A 25,341-nucleotide genomic window follows, 5' to 3' on the forward strand; every position below is an offset into this window, starting at 1 on the left:
TTTAAAAAATAAATAACAAGCTTTTATTATCCTGGACAACAGAGGAAAGTCAAACCTGAAGTCTCTAGGAATTAAGTAGCGTCCTGGGGAGGAAAGGCTGCAGCAGCACCTGGAGCATCCTCAGAGACTCATTCCTTGGTCCGGCCACCCTGGCAGAGGCAGCTTGAGGGAATCACAAACTGCAGGGATCAGCGGGAGGACAACACTGGACAAAGCTCTCCTGCCTGACATCAGCCGCTGTCCAGAGCTAGTGCCCGGAAAAGTAAAACTCACCCTCCTGGGGTCACATATCTGCTGGAAGGCAGGTGAGAATTCACATGCAGGACACCAAATACCCTGCTCTATCCTAGTCCTCCCAGATTGCACGCCTCTGGTCTTTGGCCGCAGTGTCTGATGTGGGAGTAGAGAATGTTGAAAAAGTCGAGTTGTTCAATCTGAGTCTGAACTCTCATTTGACTTGGAAGACTTGTGCTTTCGTTTTTTCTTCTTCTTCTTTTCCTTCTTCCTTTTCTTATGCTTTTCTTTCTTCTTCTTTTTCTTGTGTTTCTCTTTACTTGCTGAGGAACTAGAGCTGCTCCCATCCTCATCGGAGGTAGAATCCTCTAGTAACTGTTTCAACTGCTGTATCCTACACATAGAAGATTAACCAAAGAACCAAATTTAACTTGAAAAAAAGACAGATAAAAGTGGTATTAAGAGCAGCAGTGAGGGTAAAAAAAAATCATGAATAACCACCTTACTGAAGACTGTACCAATTTTTATTTCTGCATGTTTTCCTCATTCTTGTCCACACCAGTGCCTCCTTGATAGGACTGTACCCAGTGCACAAGCCATTCTGTATTCTTTTCACTGTCCTAAATACTGCTGCATGTTTTTCCAGTTCTTACTACATAACTTTGAACAGATGCTTCCTTTCCTTCATCACCCCCCCAACCACCCACAACTGCTCGAGTTCATATTAGGTAAACTACCTCCTTAAAATTAGAACTCCATGTAACCAGTTTGAGAAAAACAAACCCTCCCCTTTCTTTACCCTATCTTAAATCATGTCTAAGGATAATTTTTAACAATAGCTCATATTGTTAAAGATAAACTAAGTTATTATCCATCAAGATGTGAGCAGGCAGGACCAAGCCCACTGCTTTAAGCTAACCCAAATGGAATGAGGCTGGCCTGCAGGTTCCCTACCCACTGGCCTTTCCTGTGATGACTCCTGCCTTCCAAATAGTTCACAGTTGAAGTACCATAATTACCAAACCACTCATCTAATACTGGAACGGTTGTTTCCAACTTTATATAATTTCAGACTTTAAGGGGGTATTGTTAGCACCAGGGCCATCTCACCTTACATCCTTTTCATGTCTTTTATTCTCTCGTATGATGTCATACATGGGATCTTCATGTGCCTTGAGGATGGGAAAAGGTTAAGGTTGCGTTAGCATCCATGGATTATCATGGATTATTTTATAAATAAAAATTAAATCCATATTTCACCGAAACCAGATTTTTTTTCCTGTTTGGGGTAATTTTATGTTTAACACGTTCTAATCCTTGCTAAGGGTCACCATTACTTCAAACTCATGGAAGTTAAAAAAAAGATTTTCCAATTATTTGTATAATTTGAATAGACTTTTTAAGGATATCAAACATAGCAGAATCATTATTACATATTACTCAAGGTTAGAGGTATTGAGGTAATTCTCTTCTATGTGGACAGATGATCAAGAGTTATTAAATAAAAACAAGTTGGAAAATGATATGTAAGAATAACTCATGTTTAGGTGCATGAAAACATATGTATGTGCCCAGAAAAGATGTGGAGCTATCCCCATCAAGCTACATAATGCATATTTGCTCTGGAGACAGGCAATATTGGACTTAAAAAGTTAAGTGTGGGGGCACCTGGATGGCTCAGTGGGTTAAAGCCTCTCTCTTTGGCTCAGGTCATGATCCCAAGGTTCTGAGATTGAGCCCTGCATCGGGCTCTCTGCTTGGCGGGGAGCCTGCTTTCTCCTCTCTCTCTGCCTACTTGTGATCTCTGTCAAATAAATAAGTAAAATCTTTAAAAAAAAAAATCAAGTGTGAAAATCCTTACTGTAACATGTCAATTTTGTTAAAGTAAAGCAAATGTATTCTCAAATATTTACTTTTAAATATCATTTAAAAGTACTTAGAATATGACTACACTTCAGTAACAACAGTTACTGAATTTTATGGTAAGTGAATTATCTTTAAAAATGTTTAGTAAAAATTTTTCATATCAAGGATAAAAAAGTTAAAAATATCTATATTCTTACCAGCTAGAGTTATCTACGCTAACATCTTAGTGTGCTTCTTCTACTTACCATAATTTACAAAAAATTATAATCACATTATATATATATAATTCTGTTCTTTTTTTTCACTTATGTTTTCATGAACATTTTCCTATGATACTACATATTCTTCCAAACACAATTATTAAAAGCTATATGACGTCTATGTTACAGTACTTATGTTGGTATGCTGGCCATTGCAGTTGTTTCCTATTCTCTTTAGTCTATTTTTCACAGATATAATTCTGAATAATTCCTTATATATTCTTAAAAATTTATATATATTGATTTTGCTAGAGTCTTAGGATCTATTCTTAGAATTTAGGTTTCTGAATTAAAAATATATGAATTTGTTCCCTTTTTTGAGAGTTAGCACTGATTTACCTATAAACTGGATACTGTAAAATTGCCATTCCAAGTAGCATTGATTTCTCCAGAATATTTTCTCCAAATTTTTTAAATGAAAGTACAATTTTTAAAATGTCTCAAAGTCCTGGCAAATATTTATGGACTCTGGTTTGATATATGGTGATAATGCCAATCTCTCTGATAACAGCCTCGTTAAGCTGACTGAAACAGTGACTGAATGGTGAGTTAACAACCCTGGGAGGTGACTGTGAAAATAAAGTGGGGAAATGACATCTGTTTTACTGTCATGCAAAGAGGATATATCATTTATACATACATATCTAGTTTATAACAGATATTTTAATCTTTACACAAAGACGGGACTAGAACACTATTTTAGTAATGAAACAAGATTTTTTTAATATAAGTAAAAAGTCACTGAATATATAACAATGCCTTTCAGAAAACAAAATCAGTGTTCCCAAGGCATAAGGAAATAACACTTTAATAAAAATTAATTTTTTGCTAATGAGCTAATCTGTCACACAAATTCAGTTTAACAGAGTTAATACCAGATACTTGGGGCAAAAGGCCCTGGGGAATGTGTTTCATGTTAACCTGCTTTTCACTGATTAATGCTTGAGTCACAGATATTCACCACCTCTGGCAAATGTAAAGTGAAACTCTGGGTTTTACTTACTACTCTGAACTGTTCTAACTTTTGGTTGCCTTTGATAAAGAAAGGGCATTCTTTGTCGCCTGTTCGGTGACCATACCGTTTACAACGCCAACCTAAAACAAAGAAAAGGGATATATTTCTGTAAGATGTAGTTTTACTTAAGATAAAGTATCAGCAGATCATATTAAAGATATTCTTCATTAGATTTCAATTTCCAAAGCAAATGCAATTAGTGGATGAACCATGTAAGACACCAGAAAACATTAATCAATTGTTTCCTCAAGCATCCTTTAATCTTGGGTTTTAGAAATAAGCCAAGTAGTTACTGAGCAATCCTGTGCAAAAATCAAAGTGTGATTTTTTTTTTTAAATAGTGTGTTATGGCTTGAACTGTGTTGCCCCCTCTATCCTGTCCCCATTATGCTGAATGTCCTAATCCCTTGTACCTCAGAATGTGACCTCATTGTGAGATAGGATCTTTGGAGAGGCCTGGGACAGATTCTTCCCTCACAGTCCTCAGAAGGAGCCAACCTGCTCACACCCTGATTTTTGACTGATAGCCTTCAGAACTCTGAGACAATATGCTTCTGTTGTTTAAGTCACCTGAAAGTGTCTTCCTAAATGAAAAAGGTGAAAAAACAAATAGAAAACAATAATTTGGAAGAAATAAAAACATTAAGGAGAAGAAAAAATTAACATCCTTAGAGAACATTTTGCAACAATTAAAGAATAAAAAATCATAGAAGAAAAAAGAGCTTTTGGAATTGAAATAAAAAACTTAATCAAAGGACTGGAAGCTATCTTGATGAAATAGTCTAGAGAGCAGAAAACAAAATAGGAGAGAAAAGATCAGAAATTAGAAAATCGATCTAAGAAGTCCTTCATCTGAATAACAGAACTGAAAACAGAGGGGAGGAACTAATCAATGAAACAATGTGTGAAATTTCACAACACTGGGAATAGGATGATTTCATAAGCTTCTAGGGAGGAAGAATAAAACACCAAAGACAACAAAAAAGCAGGTTACATCAAAGCATCCAGAATCTTAATTACTTTGGACTTGTCAATAGCAATTCTACAAATGAGAAGGCAATGGAGCAATGCCTTAAAAATTCTGAAGGAAGTTTGTTTTTAACAGAATTCTAACTAAATAGCAAACTAAAAATACAAAATAGAGATATTTCCAGAAAAATACAGTCTTGAAAATTTTATCTTCCATAAACCCATTTCTCAGCTGCTGGAGAATGTGCTCTACCACAGAAAGAGAATGTAACAAAAAAGACCCAAGATACAGCAAATAGGAGATTAAACACAAGAGGGACGTTAAGGGAAACTGAAGAGTGAATGGTGACAGAAGGTCCCTGGGTGATAGCACGGGGAACAAATCTCTTCAGGAGGAAAAAAAAACAACAGAATACCTTAAGCATCTGAAGGAGTTGAATTAGAAATCAGTACACAGAAAAAAGCAAAAACAAGAACAACAAAAAGACAACTATTAATTGCAGGGCAAAGAAAACATGCAGAATGTATGAAAGTACATAATGGTTTAGTATATAAAGTACACAGTGGTTTAGTATATAAAGTCATGCAAATATAAAGTACATAGTGGTTTAGTATATGATTCAGTTCTGAAGATAATCATAATTAAATATACACAAAAGATTTATTTAACTAAATTATGATAAGGTATTGGGAAAATGGGAGACAGAAAGAATATGTATGAGGTGGGATGGAGGCACATAAAAAAGAGCTGAAAATCTGAGGCACCTGGGTGGCTCAGTGGGCTAAACCTCTGCCTTCTGCTCAGGTCATGATCTCAGGGTCCTGGGATTGTGTCCCACATCTCTGCTCAGCAGGGAGCCTGCTTCCCTGTCTTTCTCTGCTTGCCACTCTGTCTACTTGTGATCTCTCTCTCTGTCAAATAAATAAAATCTTAAAAAAAAAAAAGCTGAAAATCTAGAGTAAGAAGTCAACAGTTAATGAAGAAACCTAAAAAATCGAGAGGCCAGATATAACCCTGTCTTAGATACATGGAGATAAACTACAAAATATTTTTTTAAAGTTTTATTTAAGTAATTTCAACACCACATGTGGGGCTTGAACCATGACCCCGAGATCAAGAGATTCGTGCTCCTCTGACTGAGCCAGCCAGGTGTCCCCAAAATAATCTTCTTCTTCTTTTTTAAAGTCTTATTTTTTACTTGTCAGAGAGAGAGTGTGAACAAGCTGGGGGAGCATTAGGAAGAAAGAGGGAGAAGCAGGCCTGTGGCTGAGCAGGGAGCCTGATGTGGGACTTGATCCCAGAACTCTGGGATCATGACTTGTGCCAAAGGCAGATGCATAACTGACTGAGCCATCCAAGTATCCCCAAAATAATATTCTTTTTTTAAAAAAATATTTTATTTATTTATTTGGCAGACAGCACAAGTGGGCAGAGAGGCAGGCAGGGGGTGGGGCCGGGGGGGAAGCAGGCTCCCCGCTGAGCAGAGAGGCCAATGTGGGGCTCAATCCCAGGACCCTGAGATCATGACCTGAGCCAAAAGCAGAGGCTTAGCCCACTGAGCCACCCAGGCACTCCATAAAAATAATATTCTTTAGAGAGGTTTACATGGTTACCCGTAGGGTAAGGCGAATAGGGGAAAGGGACTAGGAACTGCTATTTTAATTATGTGCAAGAAAAATCTTTATACAAATATCTTTAAAAGGCAGCAGTACTCTTTTTCAAATACTAAATACCACATAAGGTGGATGAAGGTGTTGCGGCCCTGGTGGGGTGGCGGCGTGCATGAACACACCGTTCTGGACCCATCCTCTGGGCTCACAGCTCTTTTCAGGTTACATAGTTGAAACCTTAACACCACTGATGTGGGGCTGTGGTGGTGAATGATGATGCAAGACCCAAAGGGACCTGCCTTCCAAACATCCCTTGTCCTTCCTGGCATTTCTACTACGGAATATCCTTTTTGTTACTGGAGTATTGCCGAAGAGTGAACTCCAAAGGCAGCTATGGTCCTGTGGCGACCACTGCCCTTGGAGTCAGAAGCCCTGGAGTTAAAGCTCTCCTCTACTTCTTAGCTCAGACTACTAACACATATGCAGATCGGCTTCCTTAACTATAAAACAGAGATTATGCCTTGACTTAACAGGGCTGCGGTGACAACAAATTAAACAACAAAAAAAGTAAACACGCTTTGTAAATCGTGGTGTATAACTTGCGTGTACAGAAGAGTGTTACTTGCAACTCTCCTGTACTCACACTGCATAACTTTGACTTCTTTCCCCAGTGGCATCCAAAGTCCTTTCGTTGGTGCGTGAGCCAGAAATTCCCTGGCATGTTCATTGCCTGGCATATCTGGTATACAGTCTTCCGGCTTAGTCTCATCTTCCTAAAAAACGAAACAGCGTATACATGACATGGCAAAAAAGCCCAGGAATTCTCTCCTACCTGCTTCAGAACACAGCACTGGCTGGCTCTCTCATGAGCTGGACATGCCCATGTCATCCTAAGTGACCCTCTCAAGTACTAGAAAGAAAGACAAATTATATTTGATAGGAAAACCAGAAATAAATGTACCAGAAGAACTATCCCATGAGAATGATAAAGCTACTCTAAGAGAGAGATTACTAGTATTGTTCACTTAGGAATGATTTGTGGGCTCCAAATCCTGATTCTAGATTACAAAAATTAGATTCAGATCACAAACTTTCCTGCTACCTTAAAAGCCTTGTGGAATGAAGCAAAGTATAGAGTTAAACAACATTTCCTAAAATAATAAAAATAACATGTTAAACTAAAAACAATTATTTTCCCTTGGAAACCACTGTTACTTTTACAATCTCATACCTGCTGTATTTATGAAATGTGTTTTACCACCAAATAACTTTGTCACACAATAAAGGTTTTTTTTTTAACCATCTGATTGTTTTAGTTCCCATGAATATTAAATTTATAATAAAAGGTTTTGTAATAATCTTTTCTTTTCACTGAACGTGAGCAAGCAGAAAGCTGTTCTAGCCTCCATGGAGGCCTCTAGGTCTCCCTCCCGCAGAAAGACTGGACTCTAGGGCCAGGTGGTGCCAGGGGTGGAGGTGGGTAGGGGGGTGTCCTGCACCGGGGCTGGTCCAGGAGACCTTCCAGTTTCCCCAGAGACTACTGTTCTCTGAGCTAATGATACTCAGAAAACCAGCAGCAAGTCAGAGAAGGAAGCAGCTGCGAGAAGATGGAGCCACAGCGAGAGAGAGGGAGGGAGAAGGGGACTGAGCGCCGAGGAACATGTGGGCCTGCCACCGTTTCTTAGGGAACAGACACATGGCTGATTACATTTCTACAAAGGCACAGGCCGGACACAGAAAGCCCAAAGTGTATGAGCTGACTGGCATCTGCAGGACGAAACAAGGTTCCATAAAAGGACATTTAAAACCATATGCAACAGGTTTTCATAACAAGTTACTGAGTCTGAGCACTGAATCAAATATGTCTAAGAGGATGACCAAAGGCACAAACTTCACACTGACCTTGATAAGCCCAGGAGGAGGTTTTTCATAACTAGAAATGAAAAGAAAAAAACATCATCAATCATGTTAACAGGAATGTAACACATTTTAGTGAGCAAAAAGCAACTGTAGGCCAAAATGAAAAGGATATTTTTAGTAAAACCTTAAAAGTACATTAAATCGAAAGCAGTTAATAAAATATGCCCAGCAGTCAGAGATCCCATATAAATAAACTGATGCTACACCACATCCTGCAGAGATCCAGAGCTGAAATTCACTGAGGTAATAACTAGGTGTCGGAGCACAGTGACTTTATTGTTGAAGAGAAAGCAAGAGATTGCAGGGGAAATGTCAAAGAAGAAGACCTGTGAGCTAATCATGGTTCCAAACTGTCACAGCTGTCAGGTTATTTACCTAGCAAAACATCCACTTACTCAACACACTGAAGAGGCGCATGGTTGGGGGAGGGTTGAGAAATCTTTTCTAACATGATTGGGGGCAGCATGGGGGCTGGGGGAGGCAGGAGCAAAGCTGGAGGGAAGGGCCTATTGCAGGGGAAGGAAATGGGATTGGGGTTGATCTGTCCTAGTGGCTTCCTCTCTCATTTCCCTGCAGCTCCTGGTTCAAATCCTGCCCACCCACCCTGCCTGCAGAGTCAGCTGCTCCTCCACTCTGATAGCCTCGGACCCCTGCACGGTACCTGGACGACAGGCAGCATTTAGTAAGAATGCTGCTAGAGTAAGCAGATGTATGATGTGTGGGAATGTACTTTTCTTTTGAGTTCTCAGTACCCCTTCAACATTCCTAAGGGAACATACATTATGCCTATGCTCCCAATTCATTTTCACTCCCAACACTCTGCTGGAATTGTCCTTAAGGATTCTGGATTTCAAATCTGGAAAATCAGCACCAAATACTCATGTACATTAAAAAAGAAAATTTTTTTTTAAAAAATTGGGCTATAATTTACATGTAACATTATTACTTTTAGGTGTAATCATACTCATTTTTTTTTAAAGATTTTATTTATTTATTTGACAGACAGAGATCACAAGTAGGCAGAGAGGCAGGCAGAGAGAGAGAGAGGAGGAAGCAGGCTCCCCGCAGAGCAGAGAGCCCGATGCGGGGCTCGATCCCAGGACCCTGGGATCATGACCTGAGCCGAAGGCAGAGGCTTTAACCCACTGAGCCACCCAGGCGCCCCTAATTATACTCATTTTTAAGTACTGTCACACTATTGGGTATCAAACATAATGGATCCCTCTATCCAACTTGATATTTTCCTCCAAAAAAAAAAAAAAGAACAGGTACAATAGAGGAAACTAAACTTAATTCTCAGGAAGTACTGAAGGTTCACCTTGAAAACTTACTCATTACAGAAGTAACCAATCAACAATTATGCCAGGCATAGTGCTAAGTATCAAAAGAGAGAATTAAGGCTATAGAAAACTTGCTGTTGTCCAAAATCCCTGGGAAGAGTGAGGCAGTGTACTCCCCAATCCATGGATTTATTTCCCTTGAATAAAGGACATCAAACTCATTATTACAGCACATTATTTTTGTTATTTGACTCTTTTTATAACTGTGCAACTGTTTTGCTTTGGGTTTTTGGAGTGGAGAACCCTACATTCCAGCTGTAACATTTTTCAGTTAGAAATGAATGGGCTCTGGGGGTGTTAAAAAGAAAACCATAGGTTTGAAGTGGCGGGGGGGGGGGTGGGAGGTTGGGGTACCAGGTGGTGGGTATTATAGAGGGCACGGCTTGCATGGAGCACTGGGTGTGGTGAAAAAATAATGAATACTGTTTTTCTGAAAATAAATAAATTGGAAAAAAAAATTAAAAAAAGAAAAAAAAGAAAAAGAAAACCATAGGCCCCAAATGGAGCCACTTAGGCCATGTCACCAAACGGGGCCTTAATATATATTCTAATTACAGTTTCACGCCCCCCCCCATAATTGTAGTCTTTACCCTCAGCAGGAATTTTCTTATCAGTACCAATAAACTAATCTGTTACATGGGTCCTCTTGATCCCTCCCCCAAAAGAAGAGGTGATCTGCATGATAAGACTCCCTGCTCTTCCACCTAAGGGAAAGTGAGCTTGCCTGGAACAATCCTTTCTTTTCTTTTGCTAATAAGTTCATTTACCATCCTGCTTACAGAAATCTTCCATTTTCTATGACTCTTTAGAGCATCTCTCTGCTTGCTAGATGGGATGCTGCTGGATTCATGAATCAATTAATAAAGCCAATTAGATCTTCAAATCTATTAGGTTGAATTTTTGTTAGCACAGGTAAAAATTTTTTTGGTTTGAATTCTGATTCATTCTCACTGTTGTGTACTTTGGACAAGTTCTTTAATCTTTCAGAGCCACAATTTCCTCAGTGGTGAATATGTCACAGCAAACATCTCTTTCATCTCTGGAAAAGAACTTCACAATGCTGGCTTCTGCTCCTTCTGTTAAAAGCAAGTCATTGCTCTCTGCAGCGTTATGAGGTAGCTCAGAACCAGAGCACTAGCATGACAAAGGCCTAGATGTGGACCAGCAGAGGAGCCTGGCCTTCCCAAGCAAGTCTTCACATCTTTTTATAGATCTGCAGCTTTACAGGGATTTGCCAGCTGCTCCTAAGTGGAGGTGGGCAGAGAACTGGCAGCAGACTTCCCACAGACACCATCCCCAGCTGAGCTTACTGCCTTTCTAGGCCATGGGACTCAGGAGACACCTCTTTCATATCTGGCTATAGGGATCACTGCCTTTTCCCCCATGTATGTGGGACATTAGAATTCAGCCAAGTCTATCCCCATTCTCTTGTGAGGCTCATGAAATATGCCTTATTACAGGTATTAAACTATCATGTCAAAACCTCAGAATAAGGAAGGGCAGGCCAGGGGCTCTTGACATCTTTTTTTCTCCAACATCAGTTCCAACATTTTTCCTCATTGATTCCAACAATTGGAAGCTACACCAATTAAGAGGCCGAATTGGGACATTCACCCAGATCTTGTGACATTTGGAGTTCTTTCACTGAGCTGCAACCCCTGTTTTAAGTCAGCAATGCATTTCTTATATTAGGAACTGTTCATGGGTTAAATAAATTGTGTAAGGGCACATAGCCCAGTGAGCCCCTGTGCTCACTTGTCCATGACTGTTAGTACATGTTTAGCTGGATCCAGTAATTATTCGAGCACTATGTTTGCCACTAGAAAGCAGAGGACTCCAGGAACACTTTAAATTCGGAGCCTGAATACAGTTTAGTTTGGGCACAAATACTGTTGTAAATCTAGTTTTCCCTAAAAATTCCCCGCCCAACATTGCTCATTTATCCTTTTTATTTATTGCAATAAAATTTATATACCATACTTCCCTCTGTTTTGACAATACCCTCCCCAACACAATGCAAAATACTATGAGGTTAGAGGGAGGTAATAATGGTAGAGGGAGGTAAAAACAAGGACAATGACCTCATGCCCTCTCTGAGGCAGGGGTGGGTTGAGTGTGTGCAGATATTAAATGCATACATGTTTGGTTGTTGATACTGGGAATCCATGCAGCTGCAGATAATTCTAAGGAGGTTTTTTTTTTTTTTCCAATTTATTTATTTTCAGAAAAACATTATTCATTATTTTTTCACCACACCCAGTGCTCCATGCAAGCCGTGCCCTCTATAATACCCACCACCTGGTACCCCAGCCTCCCCCACCCCACTTCAAACCCCTCAGACTGTTTTTCAGAGTCCATAGTCTCTCATGGTTCACCTCCCCTTCCAATTTACCCAAATTCCCTACTCCTCTCTAACGCCCCTTGTCCTCCATGCTATTTGTTATGCTCCACAAATAAGTGAAACCATATAATTGACTCTCTCTAAGGAGGTTTTGAGGGGAAGTGTCAAGCTAGGAAACAACATCTATCTGAGCCAGGCCCTGACATTCACCAAGTTAATGTAAAACAGAGCTACAGTGTTTTTGTTTTTTAAGATTTTATTTATTTATTTGACAGAGATCACAAATAGGCAGAGAGGTAGGCAGAGAGAAAGAGGGTGAAGCAGGGAGCATGATATGGGGCTTAATCCCAGGACCCTAAGATCATGACCTAAGCCAAAGGCAGAGGCTTAACCCCCTGAGCTACTCAGGTGCCCCCAGCTACAGGGCTTTTAATCACAGATTTTAGCAAGGACAAGCCTCTATCATCTGGTTTGCAGACCAGGAATCACTTTGTTACAGCAGACTTCCCCTGTCTATGCTCAGTGGCACCCAGGCACCAGACTGGCTAGGCCCTCCTTATTTCTGGCCAGGGACTGAACTGAGAGAGACCCAGAAGCCAGAGAGGCAGGAAGCAAATTCTTTTTTTTTTTTTTTAAAGATTTTATTTATTTATTTGACAGACAGAGATCACAAGTAGGCAGAGAGGCAGGCAGAGAGAGAAGGGAAGAAGCAGGCTCTCTGCCAAGCAGAGAGCCCTATGCGGGGCTCGATTCCAGAACCCTGAGATCATGACCTGAGCCGAAGGGAGAGGCTTTAACCCACTGAGCCACCCAGGTGCCCCAGGAAGCAAATTCTGAGGCTGGGTGTCTGTACTCAAAGAGTATTTCAAACTCTTCAAGATATTTATACCTCTTCTATAAGGAGTAATACAAAAGCATTTCAGTTCAGATCTGTGCCTTAACCTTGTAAACCTCCAGGGAAGGACTCATTTTAATGCTTCAGAATGGCTGCAAATTATAGAAACACTTAACGATTTAATGTTTTCTTTATCCTGACCCTCTTTTTTATGCACCGGCTTTAAAGACCCTTCAGAACAGATTAACTATTGGAGGTTACAGAAGTTGGGAGAACAGACTAAGGGAAAAGTGAAATGTTTTTTTTTTTGGCCCTTCCCTTAAGATGTGAAAGAAAACAACTTTGGTGGGTGTGATATTGAAACTTATAATAAGAAATATATATTTGGTCTTCACTGTTCTGGCACACAGTTCCTAAAAACCTTGTAATTTCCTGTATAAAGGCTATAGGAGCATCTTTTCTTATAATATTTACTTTTGTTCCTAGTTCCTGAAATAGGTCCAGAGCTATAAAGGTGAAAAGTTTTTATTCATAATAAACCCCTTTCAACCAAACTGTTTATGTCAATGAGGTGACTTTTGCAAACCTCCTAAAGATGAGGCCTGCTTGCCAGGGGAACCAATTCTGTGATAAGAGGGTTGGAACTTTCAGCTCTACCTCCAGGGAGATGGAATTAATCACCAATGGCCACTGATTCATCAATAATGCTAATGTAATGGAGACTATATTTAAAAAAACAAACAAACAAACCCAGGGGTGCCTGGGTGGCTTAGTTAGTTAAGCGTCTGCCTTCAGTTCAAGTCATGATCCCAGGGTCCTGGGATTGAGCCCCAGGTAAGGCTCCTCATGGAGCAGGGAGCCTGCTTCTCCTCCTCCTGCTCGTGCTCTCTATTGCTGTCTCTGTCTCAAATAAATAAAATCTTAAAAAGACAAAACAAGAACAACAAAAACCAAAAACCCAAAAATGGATTTCAGAGATTTCAAGTTTGAACAGTTGGAGGTGTGGCGTATCAGAAGAGGACATGGAAATTCCCTGCCCCTTCCCACACACCTTACCCTACATATCTGCTTCATCTGGCTGCTCCTGAGCTATAACCTTTTATAATATATCAGTAATCAAGTAAATTAAAATGTTTTCCTGAGTTCTATGACCTGCTCTAGCAAATTAACCAAACTAGAGGAGGGTGCTGGGGGAACCTCTGCTGTACAGAACCTCTGCTGTACAGAGGTTGTTAGAAGCAACATAGACTTGTGACTGGCACCTAAAGCGTGTGCAGAGGGACAGTCTTAGGAGATTGAGCCCTTGACCTGAAGGTTCTGACACTGACTTCAGCTAGACAATGTCGGAATTAAATCTGTAAGACGTGTACTTGGTGTCCTCCGAGAAAAGGAAAATTTCTTGGTGGTGTTGGAAAACTCCCACACAGAGTAGTGCTCTGAGTGTAGTATGAGTGTAGAAAAGGAAAACAGGAGCGTTTTTTCCCTTACAGCAGATTAAGGATGAGAAATGCCATGAATCATTACAGCAAAGAAAACTTCCCTTTGGCTTCATCTCTGGATGCTTCCAAATAGGAATTGTGATGGAGGCTTCTCCACTCTCATCCTCACCATTGTTAATCCAGAGTTCTTCTAAAGGAACAGAGGAGGACTTAGTCCTTGAAGAAGACTTAGTCTCTGAAGTTGTTTTGGGTATAAACAGAATTAACTTTTTAGATATATTTCAAGAGCAAATACTTCCACTATTTTCCGGTGGAAAGCTGTGGCATGCCATATGCTTAGGCCTCTCTTTTAGCAAGAATAATGGAAATTTGCCTATATTAGGAAGGTGTTACAGTCCCCCATCAGCCATTCATTAGAAACATTAATGCTATCCTTTATTGACTGGGACTTAAGGGACCTTGGAAGGGAGGAGGTATCATCTTCATAAACACCCAGTAATCCAACAATCCTTTCTTTGGTCACAGGAGGTGTACAAATAACATATGGCCAAACTAAAATCCACTTTCCTAAAAAATATGTAAAAGTTTTTGCCTAAGTAGAAAAGGAATGTGATAAGAACTAACTATACATTTTGAAATCTGTTATTATTAGCAATGGATGTCTCTAAAAAGTCCACTTTACAATTGTTTCTCCAAATTTAAAGGAACATGGTTGATGTTTTTTCTGAGGGCTTGACAATTCTTTAGTTTATGTAACATGTCAAAAAAGATATCTCTTGGGGCGCCTGGGTGGCTCAGTGGGTTAAGCCGCTGCCTTCGGCTCAGGTCATGATCTCAGGGTCCTGGGATCGAGTCTGCATCGGGCTCTCTGCTCAGCAGGGAGCCTGCTTCCCTCTCTCTCTCTCTGCCTGCCTCTCTGTTTACTTGTGATTTCTCTCTGTCAAATAAATAAATAAAATCTTAAAAAAAAAGATATCTCTTAAAGTCTAAAGTAATATTTAACTATTAAAAACAACAGATCTTGGGGGTGCCTGGCTGGCTCAGTTGGTAGAGCATATTGACTCATGATCTCAGGGTTTTGAGTTTGAGCCCCATGCTGGATATAGAAATTACTTAAACGAACAAACAAACAAATAAACAAAAACCAACCAGACAAAAATGGGAGTGTGTTTATTATACAGTTGTCTTTTGCACTGTCACAGTTGAGAGGTGTGCACTCTTTGTAGTTAATCCTTAGAAGTAAAAAAAAAAAAAAAAAATTTTCACAGAGGTTCATTATTTTGTACCATCTGTGAAGCCTTGCTAATATATTATTCAGATTATATTAAGTTTCTCTGAGCAGTATGAAGACCAAATTTAGATAAGAGAGGAGAAACCTTTATCTTCCCAACTGGGAAAGGGGAAAGAAATCTTTATTTTGCCAAGTACTTAAAAATACTCTTATATTCCTGAGTGCTGACATAAGATTTCTTTTAGAAAAGTCCTTCATGTAAGCATACTCAATTCCAGTTGTTGTTGTTCCCATAGCTCACTCCTATGGGATGGAAGGCAGAGATGAAACTGCCACATATATATATATATAGAATCTCCATTCTGTTATGTTGAGTAGACAAGGGACACTTGAATAATAGGGTTGGAGCATGGTTAGAGCACAGGGTGGGTGATTCAGATGCCTGCGGGGTCCTGGCAGGTATGGACAAAGGGTAAGAAAAGGTAAGGTCAAGTGTAAGAAGCTGACCAGAGGAGTATTAGATGACCTACTGAGGGCAACCGGGGGTAAAAGAATTTGAATTCAATTTTTAAAAAACCACTTTGGGGCTTCCCATTTTACATGGCTGGCTGGCTAACTTAGCTATTTGTCTTCCTTTTCATTGCAGTCTGATATCCCTACAGTGAGACTTACCAGTCAATAAACCAGCACTTTTGCATTCTCTCTCTCTCCCAACTGCTCCCTTCAAAATAGCTTTATAACGCCTCATTCTTAATGGGGGGAGATCCAAGGATCCCTGAACATTAGGAAAAAACCTCGCAGTAAAAGAAATCACAGAAAAAGGCAAGAAGAAACAGACAACAAAGAAGAAAGTAAATGAAAAAAGAAAAAATGAGTATCCTCAAAGATCATAGATTTGTTATTGAGGAAACAATAGAATGCTATGAGAAAAAGAATTCCCAGAACAAGAAACTCTTCAAAGTTAAAAATCAAAACTTAAAAGTACAATGGTGGAAGGATTAGAAACTAAATCTTATAGAAAGTAGAATGAGGGGGCATATGGGTGGCTCAGTCGTTAGGTGTCTGCCTTCAGCTTAGGTCATGGTCCCGGTGTCCTGGGATCCAGCCCCATAATGGGCTCCCTGGTCAGTGGGAGCCTGCTTCTCCCTCTTCAGCCCCCTGTGCTTGTGTTTCCTTTCTTGCTATCTTTCTGTCACAAATGAATAAAATCTTAAAAAAAAAACAACAACAGTAGAATGAAAAGAGGATCACAGTAGTCTAAAAGTAAGAAAAAGCAAAATGGAGGAAAGGAAATTAAAACACAGATCATATATGAATATTAAATACCACGAAGTATCGAGAAAATTAAAAAAAAATCTGAAATCTGGTGAGAAGAAGTTCACATCATGAAACTGCAAGGGACACCTGGGTAGCTCAGTTGGTTAAGTGTCTGACTCTTGATTTCAGCTCAGGTCATGATCTCAGGGTTGTGAGACTGAGCCCTACATCGGGGTCCCCACTTAGTGTGGAGTCTGCTGGAGATTCTTCCACTCCCTCCATGCATGCTTTCTCTCTAAAATAAATAAATAAATCTTAAAAAAAAAACAACCTGCAAAATACTAAATATAAAGGATTCTTTAAAGCTTGCAAAAGGCGAGCAAGAACAATTTCTTTACAATAGAAAAGGAATCAGAATGGCATCAGATTTCTCTGCAATACTGGGAGCTAGGAAATGGTGGCATACCACCTTTAAAAGCAAGTGAAAATAATTTCTAGCCTAGAATTCTAACTTGGCCCATCTAACTTTCATGTTTGAGGGTAGGATAAAGGCATTTTCAGATATGTAAAGACTCAACAAATTTACCCCAGTGCATTTTTTAAAAAAGACTTTACCCATTTATTTGTCAGAGAGAGAGAAAAAACGAGCACAAATAGGGGGAGCAGCAAGCAGAAGGAGATGTGGGACTCCATCCCAGGACTCTGGGGTTGTGACCCGAGCCAAAGGCAGACCCAGCACCTTGGCCCAATGCACTTTTTTTTTTTTTTTTAAATTTTTCAATTTATTTATTTTCAGAAAAACAGTATTCATTATTTTTTCACCACACCCAGTGCTCCATGCAATCTGTGCCCTCTATAATACCCACCACCTGGTACCCCAACCTCCCACCCCCCCCTCCACTTCAAACCCCTCAGATTGTTTTTCAGAGTCCATAGTCTCTCGTGATTCACCTCCCCTTCCAATTTACCCCAACTCCCTTCTCCTCTCTAACACCCCTTTTCCTCCATGATATTTGTTATGCTCCACAAATAAGTGAAACCATATGATAATTGACTCTCTCTGCTTGACTTATTTCACTCAGCATAATCTCTTCCAGTCCGGTCCATGTTGCTACAAAAGCTGGGTATTCATCCTTTCTGATGTTGGCATAATACTCCATAGTGTATATGGACCACATCTTCCTTACCCATTCGTCCGTTGAAGGGCATCTTGGTTCTTTCCATAGTTTGGCGACCGTGGCCATTGCTGCTATAAACACTGGGGTACAGATGGCCCTTCTTTTCACGACATCTGTATCCTTGGGGTAAATACCCAGGAGTGCAATAGCAGGGTCATAGGGAAGCTCTATTTTTAATTTCTTGAGGAATCTCCACACTGTTCTCCAAAGAGGCTGCACCAACTTGCATTCCCACCAACAGTGGAAGAGGGTTCCCCTTTCTCCACATCCTCTCCAACACATGTTGTTTCCTGTTTTGTGAATTTTGGCCATTCTAACTGGTGTAAGGTGATATCTCAATGTGGTTTTAATTTGAATCTCCCTGAGGGCTAATGATGATGAACATTTTTTCATGTGTCTGATCGCCATTTGTATGTCTTGATTGGAGAAGTGTCTGTTCATATCTTCTGCCCATTTTTTGATATGTTTGCCTGTTTTGTGTGTGTTGAGTTTGAGGAGTTCATTATAGATCCTGGATATCAACCTTTTGTCTGTACTGTCATTTGCAAATATCTTCTTTTTATAGTAAATAACATAATATACTTGAACAAAATGAGGTAAAGAAAGAAAGAGGAAGACACAGGGTCCAGAAATGGGGTCCAAGACTGAAGAGTGATGAAGGCAGTTTTACACCAGGGCTAGAATGTAACCAAAGTGTACTGGAGAACAGAAGGAAGATTCTGTTTTAAAAATGAACAAACCGGGGCGCCTGGGTGGCTCAGTGGGTTAAGCCGCTGCCTTCGGCTCAGGTCATGATCTCAGGGTCCTGGGATCGAGTCCCGCATCAGGCTCTCTGCTCGGCGGGGAGCCTGCTTCCTTCTCTCTCTCTGCCTGCCTCTCTGCCTGTTTGTGATCTCTCTCTGTCAAATAAATAAATAAAATCTTTAAAAAAAAAAAATGAACAAACTGATGGCTGTCTGATATGTAGGAACATGTAGAAAAAGTACTCTTAGCTTTTAAAACCTTTCAAATAAAATTAGCTGCAGGTAATAGGAAGTTCAGGCAAATGAAAAATTCGAGGCGCGGGGCACCTGGGCGGCTCAGTGGATTAAGGCTCTGCCTTGGGCTCAGGTCATGGTCTCAGGGTCCTGGGATCAAGCCCCACATCGGGCTCTGTGCTCAGCAGGGAGCCTGCTTCCCCTCTCTCTCTGCCTCTCTGCCTACTTGTGATCTCTGTCTGTCAAATTAATAAATAAAATCTTAAAAAAAATCGAGGTGCTTATTAACTAGATGAAAAACAACAATTGTGCTAGAAATCAAAACAAATCACAAAACACCTTTTGGCTCAAACATAAACAATACCAAATAGTTAAAATAATGTTAATATCAACTATTGAGTTAACAAAAATTATAAGGGAGCTATATTAGAAGGATGGATGCAAGAATGGTAGGGAAAGAAAACTAAAACCTCATGTATGTGACTTGAGGTTTACAGGTAATGTTTATTGTTCAATCTAAAAAAGCAGCTTAAGCATATAATTTGGAAATAAGTAGTTAAGTCCTAGAAGAAAAAAACTTTCCTTATTGTAAACTTGGTTGGAGGGTTGAAGGGAGTGTATGGGTGACTACAGAACAGGGATGTGAACCACTACTTTTTGAAATTAGTGTCTTAGTACTATTTGATGTTTAAATTAAAGTATTACTCTAACAATAAAAGTCCCTGAATTAGCCAAACCAAATATGTCAGCAGCCCAGAAAGTTTAAATCCCTGTAGTGGAAAAATCCAACTGATTTGGGAATCAGACGCCTGGGTCCCTCTTTATTTTTGCTTGTTTACAGGTCAATGTATCCTTGATCAAGTTATTTAACTGCTCAACCTGCATTTCCTCATCTGCAAAAGGAGGTTATAATCTCTCTGACATCTATGAGTGCTCTGTGAGCTACAAAATAAATGTATAGTGTTAACCACTATCTGGTGGCCCACTGTTAAAGATACCCAGGGTCAGAGTGGGCTGTGTGAAGCTCAGGCTTGTACTAGGAAAAGATATTTGAACATCTGCATTGCATAGGACAGGACCACAGAGGGCCCAAAGGGGCCAGGACTGGGGGCACTAGCAATGTAGAGCCTGTATCCTGCAACCACTGCCTTACTGGGGTGAAATTCAGTTCAAGGGTCACACTGAAAAGAGCAGGCCAGCCTCCAACAGTGCAATGCATTTTGTGTCAAAGCTCCCAGGTTAATTATAAAGAATCTGAGTCCTTTGCGGACTATTCCTTACATCATCATCTTAGCTTAGGTAATGCAAGTGCCTGAAATAGAATCGAAGTATGTATGGAAGAACTCCGTGAGCACCAATCTTACAAGTCTGCCAGCTAACTACAGAAAGACAGAATCACAGAAAAGAACCGGAAGGTCATGACTCCACCTCCCACCTGAGGTTTCAGTCTCCTTTCCAATCCGCCTCCTCCCGCGGCTTCCAGACTCTCTCCCTGATCCCGCTGGAGCTGGGGGCGCACCGCGCCCCGTTCGGTCCGGCCATGCTGACCAGCAACCCCAGGAGACTCTGGTCCTAATTCTTTTGGCTGAGCTGGAATTGGCCTCTTTGTAGCCCCCACCCTTCTTGCTGGTAAAAGCCCTCAGGACTAAAGAGAACAAGTCTCCACTCTTCCGTCTTTGGGATCTTTAGGGACAGGTCCGTCACCCCATTCTCCAGCCCTCCCCTCCCCACCGCACTAACGGCAGAGGACGGCGTGTTCTCTTCCCTTCTCAGCGGCAGATGAAGAGAATGGGGGGTTTATCCGGTGCCCGGCGGGCCCCGTGAACCGATCACCCTGAAAGGGCAGGACGGCAGCGCTCACCGCACCTGCCGCGTGTTCAGTCCCCAATTCCCCACCCAGCGACCACGGAGTGCCGCACGGTCCTCAGCGCCATGCAGAGCCGCGGCCGCACGATCTCGGGCGGGGAATAAAGCCCGAGCTCCCCTGCAGGGCCAGGCCGCTCGGCTCGCCGGGGGAACGGCCCTTCCCTCCCCGCGGAGGCGCGACTGCAAGTCCGGGCGCCAGCGCCGCACGGGTCCCCGGGAACCCAGCCTCCCGCGCCCCCGCGGCGCCGGCTCACCGCGACCCAGCGCCTCTCGGAGGAGCGGGGGCGGCGGGAACTCACAAGGACTCCAGGTGCTTGAGCTGCTGCAGCTGCTGCGCGTCGTGCCGCCGCCGCTTCTGCTCCCGGCGCCGCTGCAGCTCCTGCTCGGCCGGCTCCCGCGGCCGCCGCACACCCCCGGCCCCTGCATCGTCGCGTCCCGGCCGGGACGACATCGCGGCCCGCCCGGCGAGGTGGCCCGGCGGCGCCCCTCAGGCGGCTGAGGCGGCGAAGACGGCACTTCCTCCACGCTGCGGCCGGTCGGGCCCGCAGCGCCCCCTCCCGCCGCCCGCCCGAGTAGAGCCCGCTGTCCCCGCCGAAGCCTCGTGGTCCCCGCCTCCCGTCCGGCCTCCCGCCGGCTCGCGTGTAGTGGCCCCAAGTCCGCGCTGGGAGCTCCCGGCCCCAGCCGCTAGGCTGACCGGGGTTGGAGCTCGCCCCCTAGCGGCGGCCGCGAGCGGGGCGGTGGAGGCCTGCGGGACCGCCGGGGAGCCCCGCCCCCTCTCGCGCGCCCCTCCACTGGGAGGACCCGGGGACCCGAATCCGGAGGCTTTGCAGCCCCCCTGGCTAGACACTGGCTGTGCTACTTGGTGCTGGGATTCACCCAGCATTGAAGAAAGCAAGACACCTCAGAGAAGTTCTCGGATTTTCCAGCGCTTGGTTAAGACAGAGCCAGCCTGCTGTCTATCTTGACAAGGTTTGGGTGCCGCGCGGAAGGCTGTAGATACTGAGCGCTTTTTATGTGCTCGTCATTGAGCTGAACCAGTAAGAAAAGTTGATTTAGGGGCGCCTGGTGGCTCAGTGGGTTAAAGCCTCTGCCTTCAGCTCAGGTCATGGTCTCAGGGTCCTGGGATCAAGCCCCACATCGGGCTCTCTGCTCAGCAGGGAGCCTGCTTCCCTTCCTCTCTCTCTGCCTGTGTCTCTGTCTACTTGTGGTCTTTCTCTCTCTGTGTCAAATAAATAAATAAATAATCTTAATTAAAAAAAAAAGTTGATTTAATCTCTAAAAACTTACTAAGCGCTGTTATTACCTGTATGTATTACCCCTCTTTTATAGATAAGGAGGCCGAGAGAGTTAAATAGCATGCCCAAGGATGCAGCAGTATAAGTCATGTTGCCAGGCTGCGAATTGTTCAAGTGCTTAACTAGGTTGTATTTTGTAAATGTATTTGATATGTGAAGTTCCGCTCACTATTTAGCTTTAACATAATGGAAGAAACCACAAAGGAAGTAAAAGTAACAGGATAGGGAATATTCCCCTCAAATGTGGCATTCAGTATGGTTAATACTTAAGGTATATAAGAAATTGCTTCGTATTTATTAGAGAAAATCCAAATGAGGGAATGCACAAGGGCTACGGACAGAAACCCAGTATTACACTGATATGTCCTAGAGTTTGGGAATCAGGAAGAACTGGTGCATAAAGCATCTAGTAGATGATGCAAGTTACTTGAACCAGTGAGTGCCCCATAAAAACCCTGGCTGTGAGGTGCTTAAGTCTGGTTTTCTGGGTCTCCTAGAGGTTTGATGAACTACCTGATTCCGTTAAAACTAGTTTTTGTTTAATCAGATAGAATGGATTCTGTTGTCTGTGACTAAAGAACTCTGTCAGAGACAATGATTGCAAAGTTACTTTTTTAAAAGGCTTTATTTATTTATTTGACAGAGAGAGAGATCACAAGTAGACAGAGCTGCAGAGAGAGATCACAAGTAGACAGAGCTGCAGGCAGAGAGAGAAGGAGAAGCAGGCTCTCCACTGAGTGGGGAGCCCGATGCAGGGCTCTATCCCAGGACCCCAGGATCATGACCTGAGTAGAAGGCAGCCGCCTAACTGACTGAGCCACCCAGGTGCCCCAGTTTTTTGTTTTTTTTTTTTTTAAGATTTTTATATATTTGAAAGCAAGAGAGAGAGCATGGCGGCGGTGGGGGTTTGTAGGACCAGAGTGGGAGGGAGAAGCAGAAGCAGATTCCTGGCTCATGCAGCACTCCATCCCAAAACCCTGGGATTGTGACCTGAGCCAAAATCAAGACGGTTGCCTAATAATTAAGCCATCCAGGTGCCCCACAAAGTTAGTGTTTAAAATCAACCTGGATGTCCTGATACTAAAGGAATATAATGGTAGTATAATTCATTATTTAGAAACATAAGGTTTTCTTCTTACACTTTAGAACCTCTTACAGTTCTCACACATGAGAAGTGAAGATACTCAATAACTCAGTCTGTGAATGGTGAAGTTCTTGGTCCCAGCTTGTGTGCAAGTCCCTGCTACTGGTGTGATTCCACATATCTGAGCACTTCTGGTCTATGTTTGAGGTGAGCTTTCCTGGGTCCTGATTGTATCAGGGCCCATGGAGTCTCCTGAGCAAGAACCCACTCACTAATGGTCATAGGCCTCAGGCACCCAAGCTTGGCCAGCCGCCAAAGCCACCCCAGGAGGGAAGGAAGCATTCCAGTCATTTGGTTGATGTGAGCCACTCAGATTTATCTCTGGTATGCACTAGGGAGTCGTCTGAACTCTGGGGAGAGCTAGAAGATGTAAGGTTATAAAGGTGAAGGAAAGAGCTAATAAAAATTTCAAAATCATTCATTTATTCATTCATCAAACACTGAATTAGACCTGCTGTGTGAATGTGTTCTGAGTCTGGAGGAGAAACCTGTCTCTGCCTTTGTGGAGCTTACATAAGAAAAATGTTGAACTGACAATTACCCATATCTTAAAATTTCAGTTATGATCAGTTCTATGAAGATGTATAGGGGTACTTATTCTAGTGGTGGCCCATGAAGCCTTCCATGGGGAAGGGAAATATCAGCAGAGTAGAAGCTGGTGGAGCAAAGGAAAGTATCCCAAGAGGCAGAGTAGCCTGTGGAAAAGGGGCTTCATGTACAGAAGAAATTGAGAGAGAAGACAAGTGTGGGGCTGAAGCCTGGGGAGCAAGGAGAAGAATGATGAAATGAGGCCGGAGAGGCAGACCAGACACGACTTTCCAGGATCTTGTAGACCTTGTGAAGTACTGGATCTTATAGTAAGTGTGGTAGGAAGGTAATGAAGAAAACAAAGTTGGAAGAAGTCATTATCATACTGGAATTTTAAACATTTCTCTAGCTACCACATGGTCCCATACTATGTGATGCTACACATATTCTGCAGCTATTGATGTGCCAAATATGCCTTTTTGACATTCATTCATTCTAGAAATATTGGTTTGGACTGATAAATGCTATGTTCATGTTGTTCAAATTTGGCGTCAAGAGTCATTAGAGGATTGTGAAATCCACTCAGGGAATTGGCAGCAATATCATAAACTATGAAATAAAAAAGGAAAGAATACAAAGTAGAAGTATCAGAGGGCATCACATGCAAATAAATTAGGTATTATCTTTCCAAATTAATTTTGCCCTATGAGTCAAAGCAAAAAAATAATTGAGATCTGTGTTGTGAATATTTAATGATCCAACATGCTTCATATAGTGTCTGGCACATATATTTATTGTGTATCTGGCTCAATAAATAATTGGCCTTGGTATCAGGTATAGTCATTTATGTCTCTAATATGCATGAGGTTTAGTATAGTCCTTTATGTCTCTAATATGCATGAGGTTTAAAAAAAATAACATCTGTTGGGTGGGCAGTTCTGCTTTGGGGTTACTTGATGGATCTCTGCAGTTAGTTAACTCTGCGGGGTTTGGTTGATCTAAAATGACCTTACTCATGTATCTAGAGGAGCAGTGGAGATGACCTGACATGTTTCTCCTCATTCAGCAAGCTTCTACAGGTCAGTCACATAGAAGTGGTTGCAGTATATTCAAGAGAAGCATGTGAGGGAGAAGCACTTTTTGAAGCTTCGCCTTCATTATATTTACTAATGTTTCATTGACCAAAGCCAGTTAAATTTAGATTTAAGGGTAGAGCTACAAAGTCACATTGTAAAGAAATGGCCATACAAAGATGGAAAAAAACTACAGCTATTTTTTTTTTTAAACTCTTGCACTCATTAGGAGGAATTATGGCACCCAGTTGTTGAAAATAAGCTTTTTATGCCAGAAATGATAAGTTACCTGAGGTTTCCCAGCAAATAGTATTCTTCACACTGTCCCATGCTGTCACTGAAATAGAATGAATTTGGATATCAACCCTTCCTCCTGTCACAAGGAATATGTTTTTTTAAAATTAAGTAGCTACATATCTTGGTGGGTTGAAATATAAATTGGTAGTTCAAGATAATTTTTTCTTTTTCCTTCTCTCTCTCTCTCTTTTTTTAGTAGGCTCCATGTCCAGCATCGAGGCCAATATAGGACTTGAACTCATTCATTATACTCAGATCAAGACCTGAGCTTAGATATAGTCAGCTGCTTAACCAACTGAGCCACCCACGCACCCTGAAGGTAATTTTCACACAGAATTTTATTATATTATTAAAAAAAATCTTTTATTCTAGGGGCATCCCTTTGGTTTTGAAAACAAAGATGAAAAAAAGTTTAAAAAAACTGGCATTATTATTATGTTCAATTGTAAAATTGAACATTTACATACCTATATGCCAGATAATCCACTCTAAGGTCTATGCTAAAGAGAGACTGCACAAGGGATCAGGAGCCATGTATAAAAACCTCAGAGCAGCACTTTTTCTCCTAGGAAAAGATAAGCACCTGGAAATTGTTCAAATGCTCCACGGCCTCCACGATGTTGGTCTTCCGCCCCTGTCTTCCTCTTCAAGGTGAATGGGTCCAG

The 25,341-nt window shown here is 41.8% G+C and overlaps 1 protein-coding gene across 2 annotated transcripts; it reads right to left on the reverse strand.

The window, feature by feature from the left end:
• On the reverse strand, positions 1-25,339 carry LOC122904971 (retinitis pigmentosa 9 protein). Of its 2 annotated transcripts, XM_044246348.1 has the most exons (7): positions 25,260-25,339; positions 24,669-24,716; positions 7,858-7,888; positions 6,599-6,728; positions 3,364-3,455; positions 1,345-1,406; positions 1-628 (listed from the first exon to the last, which is right to left on the reverse strand). In XM_044246348.1, the coding sequence occupies exons 2-7, from the start codon at positions 24,707-24,709 to the stop codon at positions 430-432; spliced, it is 555 nt and encodes a 184-aa protein (XP_044102283.1). In that variant the 5' UTR covers positions 24,710-24,716; positions 25,260-25,339; the 3' UTR covers positions 1-429. The 2 variants fall into 2 exon arrangements, with proteins under 2 accessions (XP_044102283.1, XP_044102282.1); XM_044246347.1 differs by lacking the exons at positions 24,669-24,716; positions 25,260-25,339 and adding an exon at positions 20,639-20,803.
• Between the last annotated feature and the right edge of the window lie 2 nt (positions 25,340-25,341).

The sequence above is a fragment of the Neovison vison genome, chromosome 4 (assembly GCF_020171115.1).
Source record: "Neovison vison isolate M4711 chromosome 4, ASM_NN_V1, whole genome shotgun sequence".
NCBI classification, from domain to species: domain Eukaryota; kingdom Metazoa; phylum Chordata; class Mammalia; order Carnivora; family Mustelidae; genus Neogale; species Neogale vison.

Coding starts and splice junctions, on each gene's coding strand:
- LOC122904971 (XM_044246347.1), bottom strand. CDS start 20,790: ATGTCGTCCCGGCCGGGACGCGACGATGCAGGGGCCGGGGGTGTGCGG. Junction 6,729..7,857: donor CTCCTCCTGGGCTTATCAAG/GTCAGTGTGAAG, acceptor TTCGTTTTTTAG/GAAGATGAGACTAAGCCGGA. Junction 3,456..6,598: donor AGAAGTCAAAGTTATGCAGT/GTGAGTACAGGA, acceptor TCTTTGTTTTAG/GTTGGCGTTGTAAACGGTAT.